Source organism: Erigeron canadensis, chromosome 8 (genome assembly GCF_010389155.1).
Source record: "Erigeron canadensis isolate Cc75 chromosome 8, C_canadensis_v1, whole genome shotgun sequence".
Lineage (NCBI taxonomy): Eukaryota > Viridiplantae > Streptophyta > Magnoliopsida > Asterales > Asteraceae > Erigeron > Erigeron canadensis.
In genome coordinates this window covers 24,130,860-24,154,808 of record NC_057768.1, presented here as the reverse complement: position 1 = coordinate 24,154,808, position 23,949 = coordinate 24,130,860, and the positions used below count along the sequence as shown (strand labels likewise).

Below are 23,949 nucleotides of genomic sequence, written 5' to 3'. Positions count from 1 at the left end.
ACCTTGTTAAACTACTGCCATGCATATGATAATTGAGAAGTGATTTTTTGAACCCAAAATAGGTTTTTAAAAACCAATGATCACCAATTTCATTAATATGTAATAACATTTTAAAATTAACCAACAAAACTATATTTATCATTTATATTAATCATTTCTTACTCATTCATCTATATTATTTTTATATCAATTATCTACACCATTCGACATCGCTTTCGTCACCAATGGCCACCCCTACCATCACACTGTCCCCGCCATGACTACCGTATAATCCATCTAAGTGCACGGAAATGTAAGTAAGTATGGATGAAAAGTTATTGTGTGCATTAACTTACAGAACCTTTTATTGTATGCATGAACAAAATCAGAAACGTTATAGAATACACGATTGACCTGCTATTCCCTTAGCCGGTAACCCTTGTGAATTCTTAGCTACCTGCTGAAGTCAACATGACGTCAACAATTTTGTCTTATTCTTATTTTGTTATTTTCTACAGTTTTTTATTTTCTTATTTTTTTTAGATTGTATATTATTATAGTTTCTTATTTTTACCACTTAACTTTTAGGTTTCATAACTTTAGTCTAACTTTTTATATACAAGTATAATTTACTTTTAAAGTTTTTAATTTTTATCAATTAACTTTGGACTTTAACTTTAATCATCAATTTTTTTTAATTTTTTTTCTATTTTCTATCTCTTATTTTAACGCTTTTAACTTATTTGTACCACTTAACTTATTGGTTTTTTAACTTTAGTCTAATTTTTCTACACCAACTTAATTATAGTTTAGTTTTAAAATTTTTAATTTTTATCAATTAACTTTGCGTTTCTAACTTTAATCATCAAATCTTTTTTTTTCTTTACTTTATATCTCTTATTTTAAGGTTCCTAACTAAACTTTTGATTTTTGCCACCAAGTTTTTTAGTTTCTACCCCTTATAGATAATTTTAAGTGTCCAAACTTTTAGATACTGTTGTATGTGTAAATGCTTGCATGACGCAGTGTCGATCACGGACAACGTCCCCCCGGGGTGAAAAAACTAGTTTTAACTACACACATTCATCAGAATTTAGAACTATAAGAATTGAAAAAAAAATATCGGATTCTCTATATCTTGATGATGATGATGTCAAATAAATGAAAAACAAACACAATCACTGATGAAACGATGTCAAACCATCACACCTATTCTTTTTTCTGTATTTCATTATGAAACTGACAAACAAGTAATTCCTTTTACACACCTGTCACTGGGAGATATTGGTCGTCCACTGTTACTGTTTTTTGCTTTTTCTTCTTCTCTTTGATTTTATTTATTTTATCTATATATGTGGGAGATGAAAAAAAGTAAAAAAGTGGAAATTGTAAAAATTTTGATACAATAAATATTTATCATAGTTTCTTACATATAATAGAGGTTTTGTAAGTTCATGCACACAATAACTTTTTGGACATAGTTTATTATATTTTCATGCACTTAATCGGCCCACATAAAGCCTTTAACCGGTTTCGTGATACAATAAAATTTTAGCAGGGTTCATGCATACAATAAAGGTTTTGTAAGTTCATGCATACAATAACTTTTCTGCCATAGTTAGTTACATTCCCATGCACTTAACCCATATATATATACACACTAATACATTAATACACATACGCCTTAAACCTTCTCCGGTAAGACATGATGAAAAATGTTTGACCACATCAATAATTTAGGCCTTGTTTCTTTTTTATTTAATAAACTTAATAGTTAAGAACTTAATCATTCAGCCAAATTTTGTGTTCTTTTTTGACTTAATAAACAAAAATAACCGTCAATTACTTATATTTTACTTAATACATACAGACATTCTTAATGCATTCAGTCACTTAATACACTTAGGGCACGTTTGATTGGTAGAAATTTAGATAATTGAAATGAATCAAAGAAATAAAATAGGGAGAAATGAAATTGACTGAGAAATTAAGTAAATTCTTTTATTTGATAATGACATAAAAATTGATCTGAAAAACTAGCAAAATCGTTTCTTGTGTTTGGTATAAAAGTCAAAGAAATGAAAATGGAATTTTTTTATAAAATAAAAATCTCATTTTTCAGTTTTATAAACCCATGTAAATATTAAACAATATATAAAAATTACAAAATATAATTGTTTTATGTAATAATAATAATAATAATAATAATAATAATAATAACAATAATAATTAGGGTTATTTACTGAAATGGTACCTGCACTATCCGCCATATTACTGATTTCATACCTATAACTTTAAAATTACTCTCATCATACCCCAACTTATCAATTCTCCACACGGACGATACCTGACCTAACGGGCGTCAGTTTGGCCGTTAAGTTGGGGTACGATTACGGTAAATTTTAAAGTTTTAGGTATGAAACCAGTAATATAGTGGATAGTCCAGGTATCATTTATGTAATTAACCATTATTATTATTATTATTATTATTATTATTATTATTATTATTATTATTATTATTATTATTATTATTATTATTATTACTACTGCTATAATTTCTTGTAAATCCTATTAATTTCTAATGGAAGTGATGTTTTTACTATTATTATTATTGTTGTTGTTGTTGTTGTTGTTTTAATTACACTAAGTATTATTTAGGAATAAATAATTTTAAAAAGTACATTGATATTTTTTGTAAATATTTACTTTTATTTTATAAAAGAATACTTTACTTTTATAAAAAATATCGTAAATATTTAGTTTTTTTATATAAAATTTACGTGTATCAGTTTGCGTAATAAAGTACATTTATTATTGTTATTTTTATTAAAAATATCAATATACTTTGTGTAATTAAAACAACAACAACAACAACAACAACAATAAAATTTACGGTAGTCATACCCCAACTTAACGGCCAAACTGACGCCCGTCAAGTCAGGTATCGTCCGAGTGAAAAATTGATAAGTTGGGGGTATGATGAGAGTAATTTTAAAGTTATAGGTATGAAACTAGTAATATCGTGGATAGTCCAGGTACCATTTCAGTAAATAACTCTAATAATAATAATAATAATAATCTATACTATATTATAAAAAAAATAGCCCATTTTATTTATGGAAGTGTTGAAAATATGTAATATTTTCACTTAGTACCTCTTAAAATATTTCAACATACACTACCCCATAACATTAATGATTAATTTACACTACCAATCCTTTATTCTTTAATATATTTTCATTAACCATTTACATCAATTATCCACACCACTCGACGCCGTCTCCACCACCAACACTCGGCCCCCCACTATAACGGCATGTCACGACCACCGCCGCATTGCGCGGGTAACGTGCTAGTAATAATAATAATAATAATAATAATAATAATAATAATAATAATAATAATAATAATAATATACAGGAAGTGAAAAAAATCAGCACAAGATCTTTCATCATATCTACTAATTGAGTGTCTCACGAATCGGTGGAGTGGTGGTGGTAGAATGACTTTAAGATCAAAGTATTCAAACAAATAAAACAAAAGAAAAGATCGATTACGTTATCAATAACAAAAAAATTCCCAAATTAAAAACCCTATTTTCAATGGATGTAAAAAATTTCCATTTTGATACAAAAACTATTACAAAAAGCAAAAAATTCTTACTGACTTTGATATTATAATAAGAATCAAGAACATGAAAAACCCTTTAATATCCCCATGGTTTCGGTTTGATGAGTTGAAGAACAGAGAAACAGATGATGAAAATATTTTGGAGGAGGAGGAAGATGATAAAGGGAATAATGATAATTTTGGCTTTGTACTAAAATGAATGTGCCATGCATGTGAGTGAGATTATATACTTTTTTTAAGAGTCAAAGTCATTTCCCTCAAAATAAACCATGGCGCCGCAGGCGCGAAGCATGGTAGGCCTGCGCCGGGGGAGCATAAGGAGGAGAGGGAGCCTGGACGGTGGAAGAATTGAAAGGTAGGTTTTGTCAGTGATTAAATGGAAAGGTCAGTAGGAGTGAAAACCAATCGAACTCATAAACTTAATTCGCTTAAAGCCTTACTTTCAACTCAGTTTCCCGGTCAGTATATCCGAGTTCGACTTAAATAGTCTCGGTTTTCATATTCTTTATCTTTGATATGTGCGGTCCTCAATCGCCGGACGGCTACCCGCTTCCTTTCCTGAATCTTAGCTCTTATCTTTCTTATTTATTCTGACTACGTGTTTTTATGGAGTTCGACGACCGTCTCGGAAATGCGATAGAACACCTTTTCTGACATCAGGAGATGAAAGCAGTCAAGCAGGCAACTCGGCTATTCGTCTTCACTTCCTCTAAAATAAAGAAACTAACCTATGGAAAAAATTATTGAAATTAGGGATTACGATAAATCCTAGTAGCAAAGTTGATTTCTTCACTAACAGGATGGAAATGAAAATAGGAGTCATTTCTCCTAGCTATCACTTCTCCGTGTCCCTTTTTCTCAGGCTCAAACAAACGTAGGAAATGATTTCATTTCCATTTCTCTCTTTCCATTTATTTGTACCAAACATCCCCTTAGCACTTAATGACTAAAAAAAAGAAACAGGCCCTTAATCTAACACAATGAATTATGTTTAACTCTAACTAGACATCTTAAAAACTCAAACATGTTATTGTCAAATCTTCATTGAGATTAAGTTATAATTCATATAATATTTTGTTAAATGTATTATTAAAGGTTATAATTAAGTGTATTAAATAATTGTATATATTATAATTTTCAAAAGTGGATTTTTGATATTAATGGTGTAATTTTTTTTCATTCTAAAAAAATAATAATAAATACTAATACAATATATTAATTTTTTTAATTTATTAGATAGAGATTTCTTCTCAACATCAACGATGTGAGCAAGATACGCATGACATCCATGAGACAAATAACGTTGGGTACGAGCAAAAGTACAAACAAATATAGGACACTCACTTCTATCACCATATATTATCAAATCTCTTCCCTTTGAAGTCTTCAAATAAATCATCTTTTCGTCACATGCGATCTTGGCATTACAAGAGCTTAACCAATCCATACCTAAGATTATATCGAATTCTCCCATTGGGAAAGGAATTAGGTTGGCTTGGAAAAGTTCCGTAACGATCTTGATCTCACAATTCTTATACACATCTTTTACTATTTCCGTCCTACCATTCCCAACTTCAACTTGTAATATGTTATCTAAACTTGACTTAGACATAGAAATAATATGAATCACCCTAGTTGCAACAAATGATCTATTCGCCCCTGAATCAAAAAGAATTCTCATAAGCACGTTATACATAAGAAATGTACCTGTGATAACATCATCGGTATTCTTGGCTTGTTCCACGGTGAGTTGGAATGATCTTCCCCTTTGGTTTCCATGTGCCAATGCATTCCTTCTTTCCGCTTCTTTTCTCCTATCCTCTTCTCTCTCCTCCCCTGTTAGCTTAGGACACGAACTCTTCATGTGCCCTTCTTCAAAACACTTAAAGCAAATGATGGGTTTATGGGGCCTTGATTTACAATCTCGACTCACATGACCCGTTTTCCCACAATTGTAGCAAGCCTTCTCCCTACATGAACTATGATGATTTCTCTTGCAAGTTTTGCAAAAGGGAGAATTTCTTCTAATGGCATTACTACCAGAAGCACTATCTTGTCTAAACTTTTTGTTTGGAGAGTTATCTCCATCATACCTCCTCTTCAAGTCCCCCTCATCAACCCTTGATTGTTCAATCTCGTAGTCTCGAGCCACATCACACAACATGGAGAAGAAGTCCATTTGACGTAAAATTATTTTCTCCCTTAGACTCTTCTTCAATTTCAAGTAAAACTGCTCCTTCAACAATAGCTCATTCTCCAAGAACTCGGGACAGAATTGTGCCTTATCAACAAATTGGGCACGAAACTTCGTCAAACTAAGGGTTCCTTGGGAGTCATTGAGGAATTCACTCCTCAATCTAGTCACCTCCGCCTCCGATCTGAATTCTTTATAAAACATGACCTTGAACTCGGGCCAATCCATGTTATCAAGTGCTCCCTTCTTCACCGTCAGTAAATTGTCCCACCATCTCTTTGCTTTATCCCTCAACATGCTCACGGCAAACACCACTTTAAGATCTTCAGGGCATTGACTAGTGCAAAAAGACCCTTCAATCTCCGACACCCATCTAGTACAAACAATGGGGTTACGGTCACCATGATATTCAGGAGGGTGAGACACATCAAAATCCTTAAAAGAAAACTTCTTTTTGTAGAACTTCTCTCCCGTCACCTCCACCTCCTTCTCTTCATCGTCCTTCTTACTCTTGCCCTTTCCATCCCTCTTCTCAAATTCTCGTTGAACAATTATAGCCACTTCTTCTCTAATCATTTGGGCTATGTGATCATTCATAGCCCCTTCCATCGTTTGGTTTAACCTTTTGAGTAAGAAAGGAGTATATTTTTCTAGTGCTCTCCCTATCTGATCCGAGATGTCCATGCTATTCTCGGGAAAGATGACTTCCTCTTCACTTCTCGCATTATGATTTTCAGTTTCCTCGTGATGATTTTTCTCTTCCAAACTATAATAAGAGTAGACAAACTGAATCAAACACATAACCTACCTCTATCCTATGAACTATAAGCCATGACCTATACTTTATACTAGACCGTTCCAAAGTTTGATGCGGTTGGTTTATAAAGTTGTTAGTACTTCAACCACAATAAGGCCGGCTTCTTATTGTGCTTTAATACTAGCAATTTTATAAGCTAACATCATCAAACACATATTCGGGTCCCATATTAAATTTCTAACACTTAAGGTCGAGTCTCAACTAAGGTTTAAGTCTAGGCACTCTCTACACGAAAGAATACCTAAATCTTGGTGGGGTTGAGAACCCCCACTGCGCCGCAGTGGGAAATCTCGGACCCAAGACTGGAAGAACCCCATTGCGCCGCAGTGGGTTTGATACACTCCCATTGCGCCGCAGTGGGAGGAAAAGAAATTCTGGTCGTGGGTTTCCACTACGCCACAGTGGGCAAAACCTCCTTCACTGCGCCGCAGTGGCCCATAGTTCAGCAACATCAAAATTTGTCCACTTTAGATTAAACCAAAACCTTCAAACCTCAAACCAAATATTATGCAAATTACATTCCAGAATTGAAAGCAAGAGAGTTAACCTGTAAACAATCATATTTGTCAAATTCGTTTGATCCACGATCAACTACACAACCATATGGGTCGATTACCCATTTTGACATTTTACAACCAAAGAAACCATCTTTGTCAACTCCAAAAGACATAAACATGACCATTTACAAAATGTACCAAAACATGACCATTAACAACCAAAATGTACCATGAACCAAAGTCAAGAGGGATATCTAAGTGTCTAACCAAAATATGTCATTCTTCTATGAATAGCCAAATACCTTCCAAATTCAAGTAGCAACTTTGACTCTAAACTTCAATTCAATCCAACCTAGGACCTTCTTCCGGAACTACCTAAATCACAAAGGTAAACAACTAAAAGGTAAACGAATGCTTAGTGAATATGCTTGCATATAATCATATAAACAAAGGAGGGCAATGCTCAAGGAACTGTTGCATATGGACTATGACACCGTCGTGTCATATCCATAATACTCACCCTTGGGCTAGGCATTACATGGATCCATATAAGCAAATGATTACAATCACAATCAAATATAACAATAACAAATGCTCCACATGAGCCAATGGCCACCAATTAGGCCTGTAATCAAGCTCAACCATAAACATGGGACTTAACGCCAAATCAATTACCACCATGGACTCGCTCGACACGAATGGTAATTGACCCGACGAATATACAAATATATGCAAGTATACTCACCTTCGCGAAACAACAATAACAAAGATAACCGCGATGACACAAATCAAGCTTTCAACCTATCACATATCATAATGCACACATAAGTCAACATTAACTTTCCTAGCTATCTCAACATAGCTAATCAACCTTTCACTAGCATTCCTAACCTCTAACCAAATCCACTATGTCATTGAGTTGCTTATTTATCAAATTTTCTCATATCATTTCAAGAATTTCATCATCATCATTTTGGCTACCAAAATAACCATTATTCATATCTGGGTTTTCAAAACCAACATTCTCATTATAATAAATTTTAAATAAGCAACTCAACAACAAAATCATAAACTACATGAATTTGGGGGAAACTCATACATGAACTCATCACTAGCAAAACCTCCAATTTCTACCTTTCAACAACCCTAATTTAATAAAAGAGACTAAAATTAGGTTAAGGAAATCAATATCTCAATAATGGAAGATAATAGGTTAGGGTTTTCAAATCACAATTTCACCATTTTCTCCTTTGAATTTTGGCACCACCAGCACACCCCAACTCAAATCCTAACTTTTAAATTTCTAATTTAATTGAAGATGATTATTGTTATAGTTCTTGAATAGATTACTTGGATTGCATGAAGGTTAGGATTTTGTTGAGTTGAAATGAGAAGAAAATATGAAGAGTAGAGAAAAGAGAAGATGGTGGAAGGATGAATAATCAAGTCAATGTGGTTGGCATTCTAATGTGATGCCACACCCCCTTTTTACCTTTGTGGGTATTTTACTCGTTATCCACTAAAGTTCCAACTAAATTAACCCCATATCCAAAAATAAAATACTAGGAACTTATTTTAATGTCAAAACTATAAAAAGGGTTAATTTATTACCTTAAAATTATTTGGGGTGTTACAGTGTTCTTAAAATTTCATGCTTTTTCATTAGAGAGGTCATTCGATATACTTTCGATGAATTTTTAAATCCGATGGCGGAGCCCGTACGACCTAGGCATTTGGCTATCGCACTCTTTGACTTATCACCTCCTATGACCTATCACCCCACCATCTCACCGCCGCAACGCGCGGACACTATGCTCGTACCCCCAAGTCATTTCAGTCCGAATTTTAAAATCATTAATTTGGCTGGAGTTGATCCCTTGTTCTCTCCCTTATAACCCATGGAATCAGCTACTGCATAAACATCTTCACTAAATGGATAAAAATGTATTTACATAAACTGATAATATATATTATCGATATAAAACTACAAGGCTATCAAAGTAACAAAGTTACAAAGTGATCGCGCTTATCACGTGGATTTTGAAGGTTGTACTGTGTAATAAAGTTTTTCCTCCTAGTTCGTACCTAATTGGCATCTTGACTCTCTAGGTATATTTATGTACTTATTTGGCTGCGTTTCGTATCTTAGTTCTACTGCTCTAAGTCCCCTCCTTATTGGTCGTTTATCATCTATCGCGTCCAACGTCGGACCGGCTAAAGACGTTATTAGCACGGTCGGTGTCTGAACATTTGTTCCAAGTTCAGACTCAGCAAAGGTGTTGAATGTGGGGCCCGATTTTCGTTTGAACGTCGCCTAGATTAAAAAAAAGTCTTTTTTTTAAATTAACTGTTTGGTTACCTCGCTCCTCTTTTTTTTTTCCTTTTTTTTTCTTTTCCTATATAAATACCACCATTTCTTCACATTTTACTACCATTTCTTCACATTTCACCACACCACCATGTTCCAATTTCTTACAAAAAGTATACTTTTCTCAACATTTCATCCACCAAAATGCTTAGGAGAATCAATAAAAACCTTTCAAACCAAAACCAATTCCCAAATCAATAATCATTACCCACAATAAACACTATCAATGCTGATTTTGACGCGCTTCTTCAAATGGGACCTCTTCCAGTGGGATCTCCCCCGTCCATGTCGTCTTCTAATATGATGGGGCTGTCTAGCAGCTTAGGTTTGATGAACCAATCATTTTCAATTTGTTAAGTTCGTCCGTGTTTAATAAACAGTTTTAACAGTTCATGTTAATGCAACAATTTCAACAATTTCAAGCTGCGAATCAACCATATCAGAGGCCAGTAGGTGAGACTTCTTCTCAACCGACATCAACTAGTGTCGCCTCTGCAGAGGAAGAAGTCGAAGAAATTCTTGCATCGCCCAAACGGTTGACAAAAAAGGGGTTGTTGTAGCGGAGAAGGCGAAGTGGTCCATGGCAGAGGCGGTTTTGTTTGTCTGAGGCGTGGACACATGCTTCACAGGACTCGGTTGTGGGGATTAGCCAAGATGAGACAGTGTTTTGGGCTAAAGTGGTCGAATGGTTCAACCTGCACTGCCCACCGGGAGAGCGCAACAAGAGTCAACTACAAGGAAAATGAAACAAGTCAAGAAAACTTGTAAGCAGTTCGGAGCAATCTTGAAGACGACATAGCGGTGTAGACGAAAGACAATTGTATAATGCGGCTCATGAGCAGTGTGTTAATGTTCATGGTCTGCCACGATTTCAGTATGAGGAGTGCTACGATGTGCTAAAAAAAATCCCGCCTTCTGGTAAGACCATAGTATTGCCAAACGAGGCGTAGTTGATTATGTCGATTTGGGTGGACCCGTATGTGGGGCATCCGAGTGTGGAACCGTATGTGGCGATGGATCGGTTGTTTGGAGACGACCCAATTAGGAGACCACCGGGTCGTAATGTTAGTCAGAAATTGTCAAGTGCTTCAGATGCGACTTCTAGCCATGGTGGTTCGAGTGGGTCAGAAATGGCGTTGAGCAAGCTTGATCAAATGCTCTTAATGCAAAAAGAGCAGAGAAGAAAAATTGATGAGGATCTGCTGAAAGTAGCGGAAGAAACGAGAGGATCATCGCTTCTGAAAGAAGGTCATAGAGGCATTGACGCTTTGCAGCAACCATTTCCCACCGGTATAGATGACGACGAGCTGGAGATGATCAAGGCTTCGCGTAAAAACCTGATGGATAAGTACAAGTCGTAGTTTAAGAATATTTAGGTCCAAGTATTGTAGGTTAATGTGGTTTAATTCCTAGGTTAAATTTGTAGGTTAATCTATTTTAATTCCTAGGTTCATTTTGTAGGTTAATGTGTTTGATGCGTTATTTTTAAGTATTGTAATGTGTTTGTTTAATAATAAAATGTGTTTTAATAGTAATAAAATGTGGAATGAATAAATAAAATAATGAATGAATTGTGGAAGAAGTGGGGGAAGAATAGGGGGTTATAAGAAGGGGAGTGTTCTTGAGGTGTCTACGAAAGAGAAAAGTTGATGAATATTGTAAGAAGTGAGGGTTATAAGGAGGGTCCTAATCATATGCCTTCACGACGTGCCACTTAACAAATTTTGAGATAATTAAGTTTGTATATTGTGATAATAATATGTATTTGATAATTTTGAGCCCACAAATAAAGACTGCAAATCACAAGTTCAGATATTACAAAAAGTAAGTAAAAAACCAATATTTTAAATATCGGTACGTACTGGCCGGTATTACCCGGAATACCAGATACCGTGTGGTACCCCGATATTTTACACACGATATTTTGCTTATACCGTCCTACGAATATACCGGCCAATATCTACGAAATACCGGTGATACCGGTAACATAATACCAGCGGTAAGTATCTTTTTTATAAAATTAAAAAAATTAAAAAGGAATGGGATTAGTCACCCACGGTCCACCTAAAAGATCATCTTTTATCCTATTGTGAACATAATATCAGCGGTAAGTATCTTTGAAGTAATATGTATTTTACAAGTTTTTATGTAGCTTTTTTACAACCCAAAAAGGTCCATATATGTATATATTTCATGTTTGAAGGAATATGTTTGAAGTAGCTCAACAAAAGCCCATATATATTTGAAGGACACTATATTATTACATGCTTCAAAATACCGGCCGATATTTTACACAATACCAGGAATACTGGGTACCAGATGGTATTTCGGTATGATTAAAATACTGGTATTTAAAAGATTGGGAAAAACTATATCTTGTAACACATGTGTGAGAGTGCTGAGGCACCATACATTAGTTCTATGTGATGTGTCATCTAGGTACCAAAACGGTACATGAGACCAGAGGGTCTCAACCCAATATTTTTTTTAATTTATTTTTTTTTAATTTTTGGTATTGATACTTATATCATAACTTTTGATATTTTTACCAACAGTCCAACACTATATATTGTACATTTGTATTTGTATGGTATGTATAAATTATAGTATCTTGTGGTTGGTTTATCAAAAACAGTGGTACGAAAATCACTATGTATTGATAAAGAAATATAAGTTTCTCTGTAAGATTAGTTGGATGCAGATCTTTTGTTTTAAAATTCGTTACAAGTTAATTGTAAAGTTGTTACAAGAACAGAATACACAGATTCACAACAAATACATATACTTTGGTTGAATAGTAGTGACATAAGTAATTGAAACAAACTGCCCTCTTCTAGTCTTCTTCAAGCTTTAAAAAGGGCTCTTAAGTTCAAAGGGGATATATTTTGGATGTCTCCATCCATAAGTTGCTTGGCTATGATAGCGTTGGTGGCATCAGACGGATGATAAGGGTCCCAAAAAACGTACTTTGATCTATTGGCGCAAACTTTAGACGTCGGTCCACATGGCACAATACCACCATGTTGACCGCTTACATAACAACATGCTGAATTCGCGTTATCAAAACCTGTTACAAGAAACATATATGTTCTTCAATCAGCTGAGATCATATGTGCAGTGCCAATATATAGTCAGGTATTACAAGAAACATGTTTTTTTTTTTTTTTTATCAAAGAAACATGATTCTTTACTCACCATATGATTTAAAATTTTGAACAATATCTGCAACAATACGATAGACATCTGCAAAAAGGAACGTTGAACCTTCAAGTGAGACGGTAAGGTCTTGGAGCAAGCCTTTTAATTGAAGGTTGAAGAGTTGAGCCAAGTGATTTGGCAAAGCTACACAATCATCCCCTGCAGATGGATTTACATCCCTCTGATACGGTATGCATCCGATAGGTCCTACATTAGGAACCACAATCTTTCTAGCACCCATATTATACAGCCTCTGCATATACATTAAACCATGAAATCAGAATCAAATGAGTTTTTGGACCCTTTTTTTTCTTTTTTTGTACAGTTAAATATTACACCAAAGCTACTCCTACTTCTAAAACTACACGAATATGTCTATGCCAAGATTTGAACCTTGGTCTTTTTCACACGATGCATAAGCCTCTATCAGGTGGGCTAACCCACATTGGCTTGTTTAATAAAAGTATTCTAACACATACTTTGTTAAGTCCATCAATTTGACTGATGGAATCAAACTATATATATTAGTCGGGTATATGAACTGATCTTTTGACAGTTAAAATTATTTTCATGAAGTTGGATCGAGCCAGTGTTGTTACCGTGAGTTGACCTCTGAATCTAGATATCAATTCTCCAACGAATGCCTCTGGAGACACTAGTTTTTGCTCAATTGTTGAAACAACGGGCGTGAGGTAATTATTAATGAAATCATTTGAACCGATAGTTACTGAGAACAGAGCTCCTTTGAACAATTCCTCAGCTGCAAGAACACCAATTCTCGAGATTATATACCCCCTTGTATTAGCAAAGTTGTCGAGTTGTGCATCCAAATTTATTCTTCCAATCTAAAAAGATAAAACAAAACATGATATTTTGAATCATGACATATATTAGAAAATTGTGAGATTCATTGTAAAGACTAAAGACCACATATAGATTAATTTACTTTATTAAGCTTTACTTGATGTATTATGAGTTTCTTACCAATATAGTGAGAAATTTGACCAAGTATAACCAATGCATTAAATACAAACAAATTACGAAGTTTTTTTAGATATATAATATATTTTTGTTTTAGACAATGATATCAGTTCAGTTGGTTAAGTCGCTAGGTTTGACACATTAAGCGGAGGTTCGATCCCCTTTAACCTCTATACGAGGGCTTTCTGGTGTGGTTTTTCCTTGGATAGGCACTCGAGGACGTTGAATGTAACGGGAAATTACCCTGATCTTAATGACTTATGTAGACCCTCATCCAATCATCCTTTGATGGTGGAGGCAGGTCCTATTCAACGGTTTGATATAACAAAAATATTAAAAAATCTCCCTCAATTTTTAATTTCTTTGAATACCATAAATTTCAATATTATATTTTGTATACATGCACTTGCATTCCCTGTCTTATCTATATCTATCTATATTATATTAATAAACAAATTACCTTACTCTTTTTCAACTCTCTACTTTTAAAATACCTAAAATACCTTTAATTTTCAACACACTCCTAACTCACACACTCAATCTACCCAATATATCCCTAAAATATTTTACACAATATTTATCCACACTATCTATCTCCCTTATTAATTAATTTAAATATTTCCACCTAATATCTTTATAATATTCTTAATAAAGTTATTTACAAAAGATAATCTTTTAACCATAAAATAACTACACTACCATTTACGTCAATTACTTTTAGATTAATAACCGCATCGTTACCACCACCGCTACTAGCACCACCCGTTACCGTTACCGTTGCTGCATTGCGCGGATACCCATCTCGTACATAGTATATATATCTGCCATTAACTGTATAATGGACCCATCACACATATATAGCAATAATTTTAATAATGTAGGACATAATCTACAACATTGACTTGAATATACAATGAAAATTGCAAAACGTATTTATGTTTACACTTTCTTATTATAGATGGCATATATATATATATATATATATATATATATATATATATATATATATATATATGTGTGTGTGTGTGTGTGTGTCCACATAAATAGTTTGAATAAATTTTTATACCTAGTTTTGGTTAAACAAGTTTTCTTGCATTGTCACAAAAGGGACCTTGAAGTCGGATTAGTACCAATTGATTTTACCAATTGAGGGGGAGGACAAGGTAAAACTTGTGATAAAAAACTTACAAAGATCTCTCCGGTATGATTTAGAATTCCTCCACCACCGGATGCATAATTGACACCTTGAAGGACTAGAGGCCCGGTTGTGGTTGGAGCTAGATATGGCGGCGTATAATCCTTCAAACCCAACTCCTGCCCTGAAAATCGTAACATTTGACATCATAAGATATAAGAAAACATTAAGAAATCTAAAATATATAACTCATCTCAACCAAAAACAAAAATAACCCGTGCAACAATTGGCATATGAACAGAGGCGGATCCAGGAAATTACGACGTTGGTGCAAAAGAAAATTTTGACTTAAAATTTTGAGGGCATATATAATGAACCAAAAGCATGAAACTATACTATAAGAATTAGTATACAATAGACTTGCCTAGAATATCTACTATTGTTCTTCCGTTTGTATATCGACCAGTGGGCATCCCAAAATCGATTCCATTTGGTGCATAGTTCGCCTTTGATAACGATGCAATGTAGTTATTGTTGCCTACCTCAACTAACGAATCACCAAAAACAAAGTTACCAGAAAGTGTATCTGCCATGCAAGTGATGCCAAACAAAAGCAAGACAATCAAACATCTTAAAACAACCTTAAACTCTTCCTTTTCATATTTGAGCATAACTATAATTAGTGTCATCTCAAACAAGATTAAGAATCTAAAATGAATCTTGATATATATGTTATGAAACGTAAAAAGCTCGGTCGAGGTGCAAAGAAGAAAAACCCCGAGTCACGAAATAAAAAAATGTGATAAGTGATTGAATGATGAACTCAAAAACATTAGAATGAATTTGAAATGGAACACATAGAAGCATTTTATAGATATGTTTGATGCAGCAGAAACAAATGAGTAGTTAGGGAGTTATAGATAGTTGATATGGGCCATTAAAGGCCCTGGAAAATGGGCATCCAATTGGTGATATAGAATTAATTTTCATATCTTCTCAAGCCCATACCTTGAAGCAGCTAGACAGACTAGACAATAGTATTATTCTTCACAGGACTTTTGTTGCTTTGGGAAACTCAATAAGACATATTTAATATTTTGTGAAACTATTTACAAACAACTTGCCATCCAGTTAGTTTCATTTCTAATCACACTACATCTAGCTAGGATTGAATTCACATTCCATTGAATACAACTTTTTCAGTGTGTAACAGTCTTTGGCAGGATAATAGATTTTCATCGAGTAGGTTAAATCAATGATTTGAAAACCTGTTTTTTGTTTTAACCTCAGACAAGTTGAAAACGGTTGGGTTTTCAATTACAATCAATTCATTAATAATATACTGTCTCTGTCCCATTTTAATTGTCTATTTTGACTAATCAAGTCTTTTTCTTTTGATTTTGACCGTAAATATCTTTATTTGTGTTATATATTATTTGATGAAAGTTATATCAACGCAAAGTACGTTTAAAACTCAATCAATTCATATATGTTATATCAAATGTTATATAACACAAACAAAAATATTTAAGATCAAAGTTAAAAGAAAAAAAAAAACTCAAAAAGTCAAACTAGAACACTCAATATAGGACGGAGGAAGTATCATATAATTTTAAAGTTCATAAAAATATAATATTAAAAGATACAAATCAATATGAATATTATCTTTATACATACTAAAATACAACGGACCTAATATTTTATTAACCAATCATATCTTTCAATTTTATCAAATTGAGAATTGATGATGTCATTATTAATTTAATTATATATTAAAAATCCTAATAATCATTATTCAAATATAACAATATCTTAATATATACTAAAAGACAACTGACATAACATCAATTGACCAATCACAACCTCCAATTTCTCAAAATTAATTAAATTGACACATGTTTCAATTAATTTACGCTTTTTAGTTTTCTATCACCAATTTAAACTTTTAACCCATTTAAAAATATTAATTTATACTTTTTGATTTTCCATCACCAATTTACATTTTTAACCCAATTTAAAAGTAACTAATACTTTATTGCATAATGTCTATCTAATAACAAAATAATGCTAAAAAATAGAGAGGTTACAACCATGGCTAACGAAAATAAAATTACTTTTTTATAATACATCAATGAGAACTCGTTCACTTGTATAATCAAAGTTAAGATATTGCTTATGTGAAAGAGTTTGTATAAAAGAAACTCTACTACACTATATAGCTTTGATATGATTTTAGTATTCCAGATTTACATTTGAATATATCAATTTCTTTTTAAGTATATTTTTGTTCTATATACTAATTTTTATATTGATAACGTTATAAAACTTGTGTATTTGACACGGTCCTAAAAATTTAGTATAAATTTTAATAGAGTATATCTATTATATTAATAAAGAAAGATTGTGATGACATAGTCTTTTTAAAAATTGTATTATTACACATTCTTTTAACTTAATTATGACATCATCATATTTTTTATTTAAAATTCAAAACATCTTTTTTTTATAATATGTATCATTAATATAGATTTTTATTAAATGTCCACATTATTATGTAAGATTTTAATCAACTAATTTTTTCGTTATAATATGCCGAAAACTATGGTATTTTTTTTTTCAAATAACGTTTTTTTTTGCCAACCGAATGTGTTTTAATGTGTGTCCACAACTACACAACTTTTGTTTCCGTTTAGTTTCGTTTTTTACATAATAATTTATCACAACTTTTCAACTTATTACCAACAAGGAATTAACCTAGTGGTAAGGCAAACACTTTGTGACTTTAAGGTCCCAGGTTCGATCCCCGCTGGATGCAAAAAATAATTCCTTTAAGGTACCCGTTACCAATGAAGCCTAGACCCATATGTGAAGTTTAAATACGCGGGTTCGATCTTTCGGGGTGCCCAGATCATGTGGGGATTAGGAGGAGGTATTTTACCGGCATCATATGGCTCATACGGGGTGGGTCGATAGGTATCCAATTGTGGTACCGGGACTAGGGTTTCCCCCATTACCCTAACTTTTTAACTTATTTAACGTTGTTATTATACATTTTAATATGACAACATATTTTAAAGCTACCCGGGTATCATTCAGTTTATTTGCAAAACGTCTATCAGTTAACCCGGGTTGATTAGCTAGTATTATATTTATATTAATGTTTGTAGAAAAAATCTCACTAATTTGCACTCTGTTGTTTTCCATCTATAATTTACACTTTTTACCCTCACTAAATACTTAATTTATAGTTATTTTAATCTACAATTTTTTTTTCAATCACAAATTTACACTTTTTAACCATTAATTCTAATATAATTGATAATGAATAATAACTGATATATATCTAATAGAATAATAGCTACTATATGTTCAATTTAATAATAGCTATTATATATCTTAATTATACGTTTTATCATATAGATATAAATTAATTACTAAAATTAAATAAAATCTAATGTAAATATGTTAAGATTTTAAAAATAATTGTATTGTTATCCTTTTTTTGAAGTATCGATAGATTAACAAGTAATCCACTTCCATTAATATATTATTCATAACATATAATTATCTTAAAAATTAACTATAAATTTATTTATTAATAGGGCAAAAATATATACAGTCAATCCATTATTCATTAATTCCGAACTTTGAACATCGACTTGAAGAATGAGCGTTCTGATTAATCTCAAACTTTCAAGTAAAATCCATCTACTCAATATTTCTGCTAGCTAAACACGCATGTAAGCTCAACTTTTTGGATGAAATATCTATCTTTATTTTTAATTACAATCTTAACATCCTTTAAGATTATTTAAAGAAAGATGTTTCATCCAAAAAGTTACAAAGTCTTATTAACTTTTTGAAGCTAGATGGTTCATCCAAAAAGTTTTATTAACTTTTTGGATGAACCATCTAGCTTGCATATAGTTAAACTTTGATAATAATCTAATCTTTAAAATAATATAAACTCGTGTATTTGACACGGATCTAAAATCCAGTATATAGAAAATCACAAAACTAGTTGGAACCAAAATACTACTCAAACCCAATCGAAACGGATATAAACATATAAAAAATGAGGCACCCGTCAAAACCCGATTGAAGCGGTTGGACCGACCGATTTACAAAAAATTGTTTTCGTTGCAAAATCATTTATCCATCTTAAAATATGAGTATATTTTGTAAAGTTTAGCCATAATTTATTGAGATATTTTTCTTTTTAGTTGTCAAAAAAAGCAATTGACACAATTATTACCATTAGATGCTAATCAAATATCTTTGACTTTGTTACAAACTTTTGTTTTTCAAGTCTTTGAATAGCAAGCCACTGTTGACCAGTAATGAAATATAGTAACAAAAAATATATATAAATAAGTAACATCCAATCTTGTCTTTCTCCGATGATAAATTTCAATATATGGTGATTTATATAGAGGTTGAGATATGGAGAGTGTTATTCTCACCAAAGATAGAAATTTCTTAATTATACCTAAAGTAGAACAGGACCTCCAGTTTCACAAGAAGTAAAAATCGAACCCCTGACTTCTGCCTTTAAAGACAAAAATGTTAACCAGCTTACCAGCAGTTATAAAATATAAATCACGCCAAAAAATTTGGAATTTTAGTAAACCCGTTTGATCGAGTTAAGACACAAAAATGAAGACATTTGTGTTTTCTAACTTGTTGGTGTGTTTGGGAACACCGTAACGATTTCTTTCAAATAGAGTGCTGATTCAAGTTTGGATTTTTTAACAAGATTGTTTCCACTTCTATTGTTTGGATTAATAAAGGATTCCTTGATTTGACCCCAATGGCACATAATTAAGCCCTGTATACTTGATGTAATCTTTGTATTTCATTTCGACATCTTACCGAAAGTTGGGTTTAATTATACAAATATGGACTTAACTACCAACAAAAAATTGTTTTTACATATTTTTAAACTTTTGGTCAAATTTTAATATGTTATACGCCTTCCAACAAGTTTATCTCATCATTAACACATACAAGCTAGAAGAACATATATATATATAACTTATAGTTATAGCACCATATTTAAAAAGGCTTAAAGATTTGATGAAACTTATGGAAGTCAAGTCTTCTTACATGTAAGTTTGTGTTTTGAATAAAAAATCATGATATTGTATGATGAATTTATCCTGCTACATATGATGTCTCCTACCATAGCTAGCTAGAAATCTTAAAAGAAGCTTCTTAATTGGTTGAGTATACCATATATCACCATCTTCTTGTTATTAGAAACCTGTAAAACCTTACTTTCGTGGTCATATTTGAGAAAGCGTTCGCACATTAATTGGTGAAATATCATCAGAATCTCCATCCATGACACGCTTTGCGATGATAATGTTAGTAGTTTCAGTAGCATGATAAGGGTCCCAGAAAACGTACTTTGATCTATCCGGACAAACTTTGGCATTCGGCAAACATGGCACTATACCATGGTGCAAACCCAATTTGCCACAACACGCGAAATCCTTGGTTTCAAAACCTATAACACACAAAGGGGGGAAATAATGTCACATTAATTTTATCAATCAAAATTGAATGAGACTAATTGTACTTGGGTACAATGAGAAAAGAAAGATCCTTCACCATATAATGTATAGTTCTGAATGATACTCTCAAAAATACGATAAACGTCTACATATACAAACGTTGATCCTTTAAGTGTAGCAGTCAGTTCCAAGAGCAGTCTTTTCAATCGATTATTGTATTGTTGGACTAGGCGATTTTCAAAAGCTACACACTCTTGACCTGAAGATGGGTGTAAATCCTTTTGATTTGGACAACATCCAATCGGAGGAATACTTGTAACAATAATCTTTCGTGCACCCATGTTATAAAGTCTCTATAAGTGACAAACAAAATCATAAAGATCAAAAACGATTATATATGAAACATAAAGGCTAATTAAGTAATAGTATTATAAGTCTACCAGTAGCTGCCATCTAAATGTTGAAATCAAGGTTCCAATGAACTTTTCAGGTGATGTTTTTTTCGTGTGGTTTGAAGCATCCGGTAAAAAGTAGTTATTGATAAAATCATTTGCACCCATTGTCACTGCAAAGAGAGCAGTAGCTAAGAGCTTATCCGCTGCAGATTTGCCTATGCTCGATAGTATGTCATTCCTTGTCATTCCAAAGTTGTGAAGTTGCGCATCCATGGAGATCCTGCCAACCTATATCCAAATAATAAATCATTATCAAGAATTGGAATATTAAGATTGTAATTTGTTATTCAAATAGGCTGTGTAGATATTTGTAAGTTATCTTGGTTATTCGCAACAACCCTGTAATTCTTTGTAGGTTATTCTAATAAATAATTACTTAAAAAAAATGAGATATATGTGTTGAAGTTCTTGTTGTTTTACTTCTTCATTGTAAATATACCTTGTTAAGAAATCTATTTGTATTAGACCATCTAGTAGTATAGCTTACATAGTTTGCACCGGTTTCGTTTAGTATTCCACCAGCACCAGAAGCATAGTTTACACCTTGCAGAATCACTGGGCCGACGGTGGTTGGAGCAAGATACGGTGGAATAAAAATTTTGAAACCCAACGACTGTCCTGAAGAAAGAAAAGATATACATGCGTAAACAATAAAAAAAAACAACAATATTATATAATAAACACCAAATTAGATCAAAAGAGCAAATTACCTATAATGTCAAAAACAGTTCTTCCATTTGTAAATCTTCCTGTGGGCATTCCAAAATCGATACCGACTGGCTCAAAGTTAGCTTTGGAGAGAGATGCTATGTAGTTATTATTTCCAACATCTGCTATAGAATCACCGAAAATAAATATTGCAGAAATGTTATTCGCCCTGCTGCAAGTAGTAGTAAAACATAGCAGGGCTGCAAAAATGGTTAGATTCTTGAACCACTGGCACACCATTATTCTTATACTAGAATTACCCAAGTACATAAAAAAGAACTTGATTTGGGTATGAAGCTTAATCTGAAATACCAATTTATAGACAAGGAATTGATGTTGTGTAGGTTGGAGAGAATTGATGAAAAAGAGACCAATAATTATTATCTTAAATAAAAGGTCATTATGCAGACGGCTTTGGCGGCTTAGTTAGCTAAAAGGGAAAACTACAGCCAATAACAGAGAGCAAGTTTGCCAAAACTTGTAAATGTATCCTTTGTGTCTCTTTTTATGTTCTTGGTTTGCCAATATAAATGTTCAGATTACCAAATTAAGTAAGGCTATAAACGAATCTTCTATGTACTCCTTATAACATGCATAGTAGGAAATTATGTGTGCGATCTGCGTAAATCTTCTAAATGCACGTCTGTGAGGTTCGTTGAAAGGTAAACTTGACACTAATATTAGATGCTATAGAGTGAACTTGGTACCACGAAAAAACTTGATATTTTTGAGAATAGGTAAACGAGCTTATGTGAACTTGTGTGAACTTTGACTTGTGCTTAATTGCTGTCGATTTGGAAACTGTTTATAGGGTTAATAACGTTTTAATCACTTAATTTTTATATAACAATCGTTCTAACCACTTAACTTTTTTTAAAAATGATATAATCCTAAACTTTGAAATAATAATCGTTTTAACCATTTAACTTTTTATTTGAATAATTTAATCACTTGACTTTGAAACCATAATCGTTTTAATCACTTAACTATTATTTAAAATAATAAAATTACTTAACTTTCAATCACTGAACTTTGAATAGTTAGTGTTATTACCCTTAAACCTTCAGGTTACTTCACATAGTCGGTGGAAATCTGGTAACGTGGCGAAGCAAAAAACAAAAAGTGGTTGCTCTTTCTAGTGGTGAAGCTGAGTTTGAGGCATGGCACGTGGGGTGACAGATCGAAATTCTATGGATACGAAAGCTCCTATCGAGGATTGGCTTATTCTCAAAGAAAACGGGCAAAATTATGTGCCACAACGAAGCAACTATCAAGATTTCAGAAAATTTAGTACAAGATGATCGAACTAAACAGGTGGAAATAGATAGACACTTCTTTAAAGAAAAATTGGAAACTGGAATTATCGAGTTGCCCTTTATTCAGAAGACCAATTGCATGCCCTTTATGTTAACATGAAATTTTTTAGCAAATGCTTTGGCAAGTTGATTGTTGGAGATCCCATCATTCTACTTAGGGGCAGTGTTAAAAAATAAAAAGCATAAATATTGGTAGTTATTAGTAGATCAACTATTTGTATCATCTCCAACTCAATTCCAGCTGGGTGATTTCTGCCTTCCATTTATTATGTACTTTGTGTGTCTATGTAACAAATGGTATTGTCCATGTATTTATCATCAAGTGATACAAAAACCAATATGCAATATGATTTCAATTCTCTCTATATCTAGTTGTCATACATCGGTGTTTTGCTATCAATTAGGTTTCTTTACAAGGCATAGACGTTCAGACTATTATGTGCCCGATGTGCGACAAGGGGCCTGAGCAAACAAACGATAGTATCATGCGTGAAACAAGATCTTTACTTTCATCTTGGCTACAAATCTTCATTCCATCGGAGTTATTACAACGAATTAAGGAGATGGTGTTGTCAAAGAAATAAAGACCATCTTGGAAGCCATATGCCTAACTTGGTGGTGGACCGTTTGGAAACACCTTAACAAAGTCATTTTTAGAGGGAGTTTTGATTCAAGTTTGGATGTTTTTAACTCGATTGTTTCAACTTCTTTTTTTTCTGGGTTAATTGTCGTAGCAGGAAGGATTACTTAGTTTGGCCCCTATGGCACATAAGCACTGTATAGTTGATGTAATCTTAGTATTTCATACTTTTGACGTCTTAGCAATCGAAAGTTGTGTTTTATTACATAAATCTGCTGTTAAAAAATATATATAGGAGTTTTGTTTACATGTTTAATGGAATTACTTTATAACCATAACACACTGCCTTCATAAACCATGATCCTAGCTTATTGATCAAATTTCAATATGTCATGAATCTTCCAACAAGTACATCTTAGACTTCATGAAACTTAAGGAAATCAAATCTTCTTACATCTATACTTCAAATAAATAAAAAAAATAGAATTGCTAAAAAGAAGTACCCTCATAATTGGATGAGTATAACCATCACCACCTTCTTGTTATTAGAAACCTGTTAAACCTTCCTTTCGTGG

The 23,949-nt window shown here is 32.8% G+C and overlaps 2 protein-coding genes across 2 annotated transcripts; both read right to left on the bottom strand.

Annotated features, from left to right (window-relative positions):
* Nucleotides 1-12,159: 12,159 nt before the first annotated feature.
* LOC122580355 (GDSL esterase/lipase At4g16230-like) lies at nucleotides 12,160-15,476 on the bottom strand. Its single transcript, XM_043752626.1, has 5 exons — nucleotides 15,224-15,476; nucleotides 14,853-14,983; nucleotides 13,283-13,528; nucleotides 12,681-12,936; nucleotides 12,160-12,552 (listed from the first exon to the last, which is right to left on the bottom strand). Exons 1-5 carry the CDS (start codon nucleotides 15,468-15,470, stop codon nucleotides 12,329-12,331), a joined length of 1,104 nt encoding a protein of 367 aa, XP_043608561.1. The 5' UTR covers nucleotides 15,471-15,476; the 3' UTR covers nucleotides 12,160-12,328.
* Nucleotides 15,477-20,084: 4,608 nt separating this feature from the next.
* LOC122610464 (GDSL esterase/lipase At4g16230-like) lies at nucleotides 20,085-21,718 on the bottom strand. The gene is made up of 5 exons (XM_043783452.1): nucleotides 21,481-21,718; nucleotides 21,258-21,388; nucleotides 20,756-20,998; nucleotides 20,413-20,668; nucleotides 20,085-20,308 (listed from the first exon to the last, which is right to left on the bottom strand). The coding sequence occupies exons 1-5, from the start codon at nucleotides 21,716-21,718 to the stop codon at nucleotides 20,085-20,087; spliced, it is 1,092 nt and encodes a 363-aa protein (XP_043639387.1).
* Nucleotides 21,719-23,949: the final 2,231 nt, after the last annotated feature.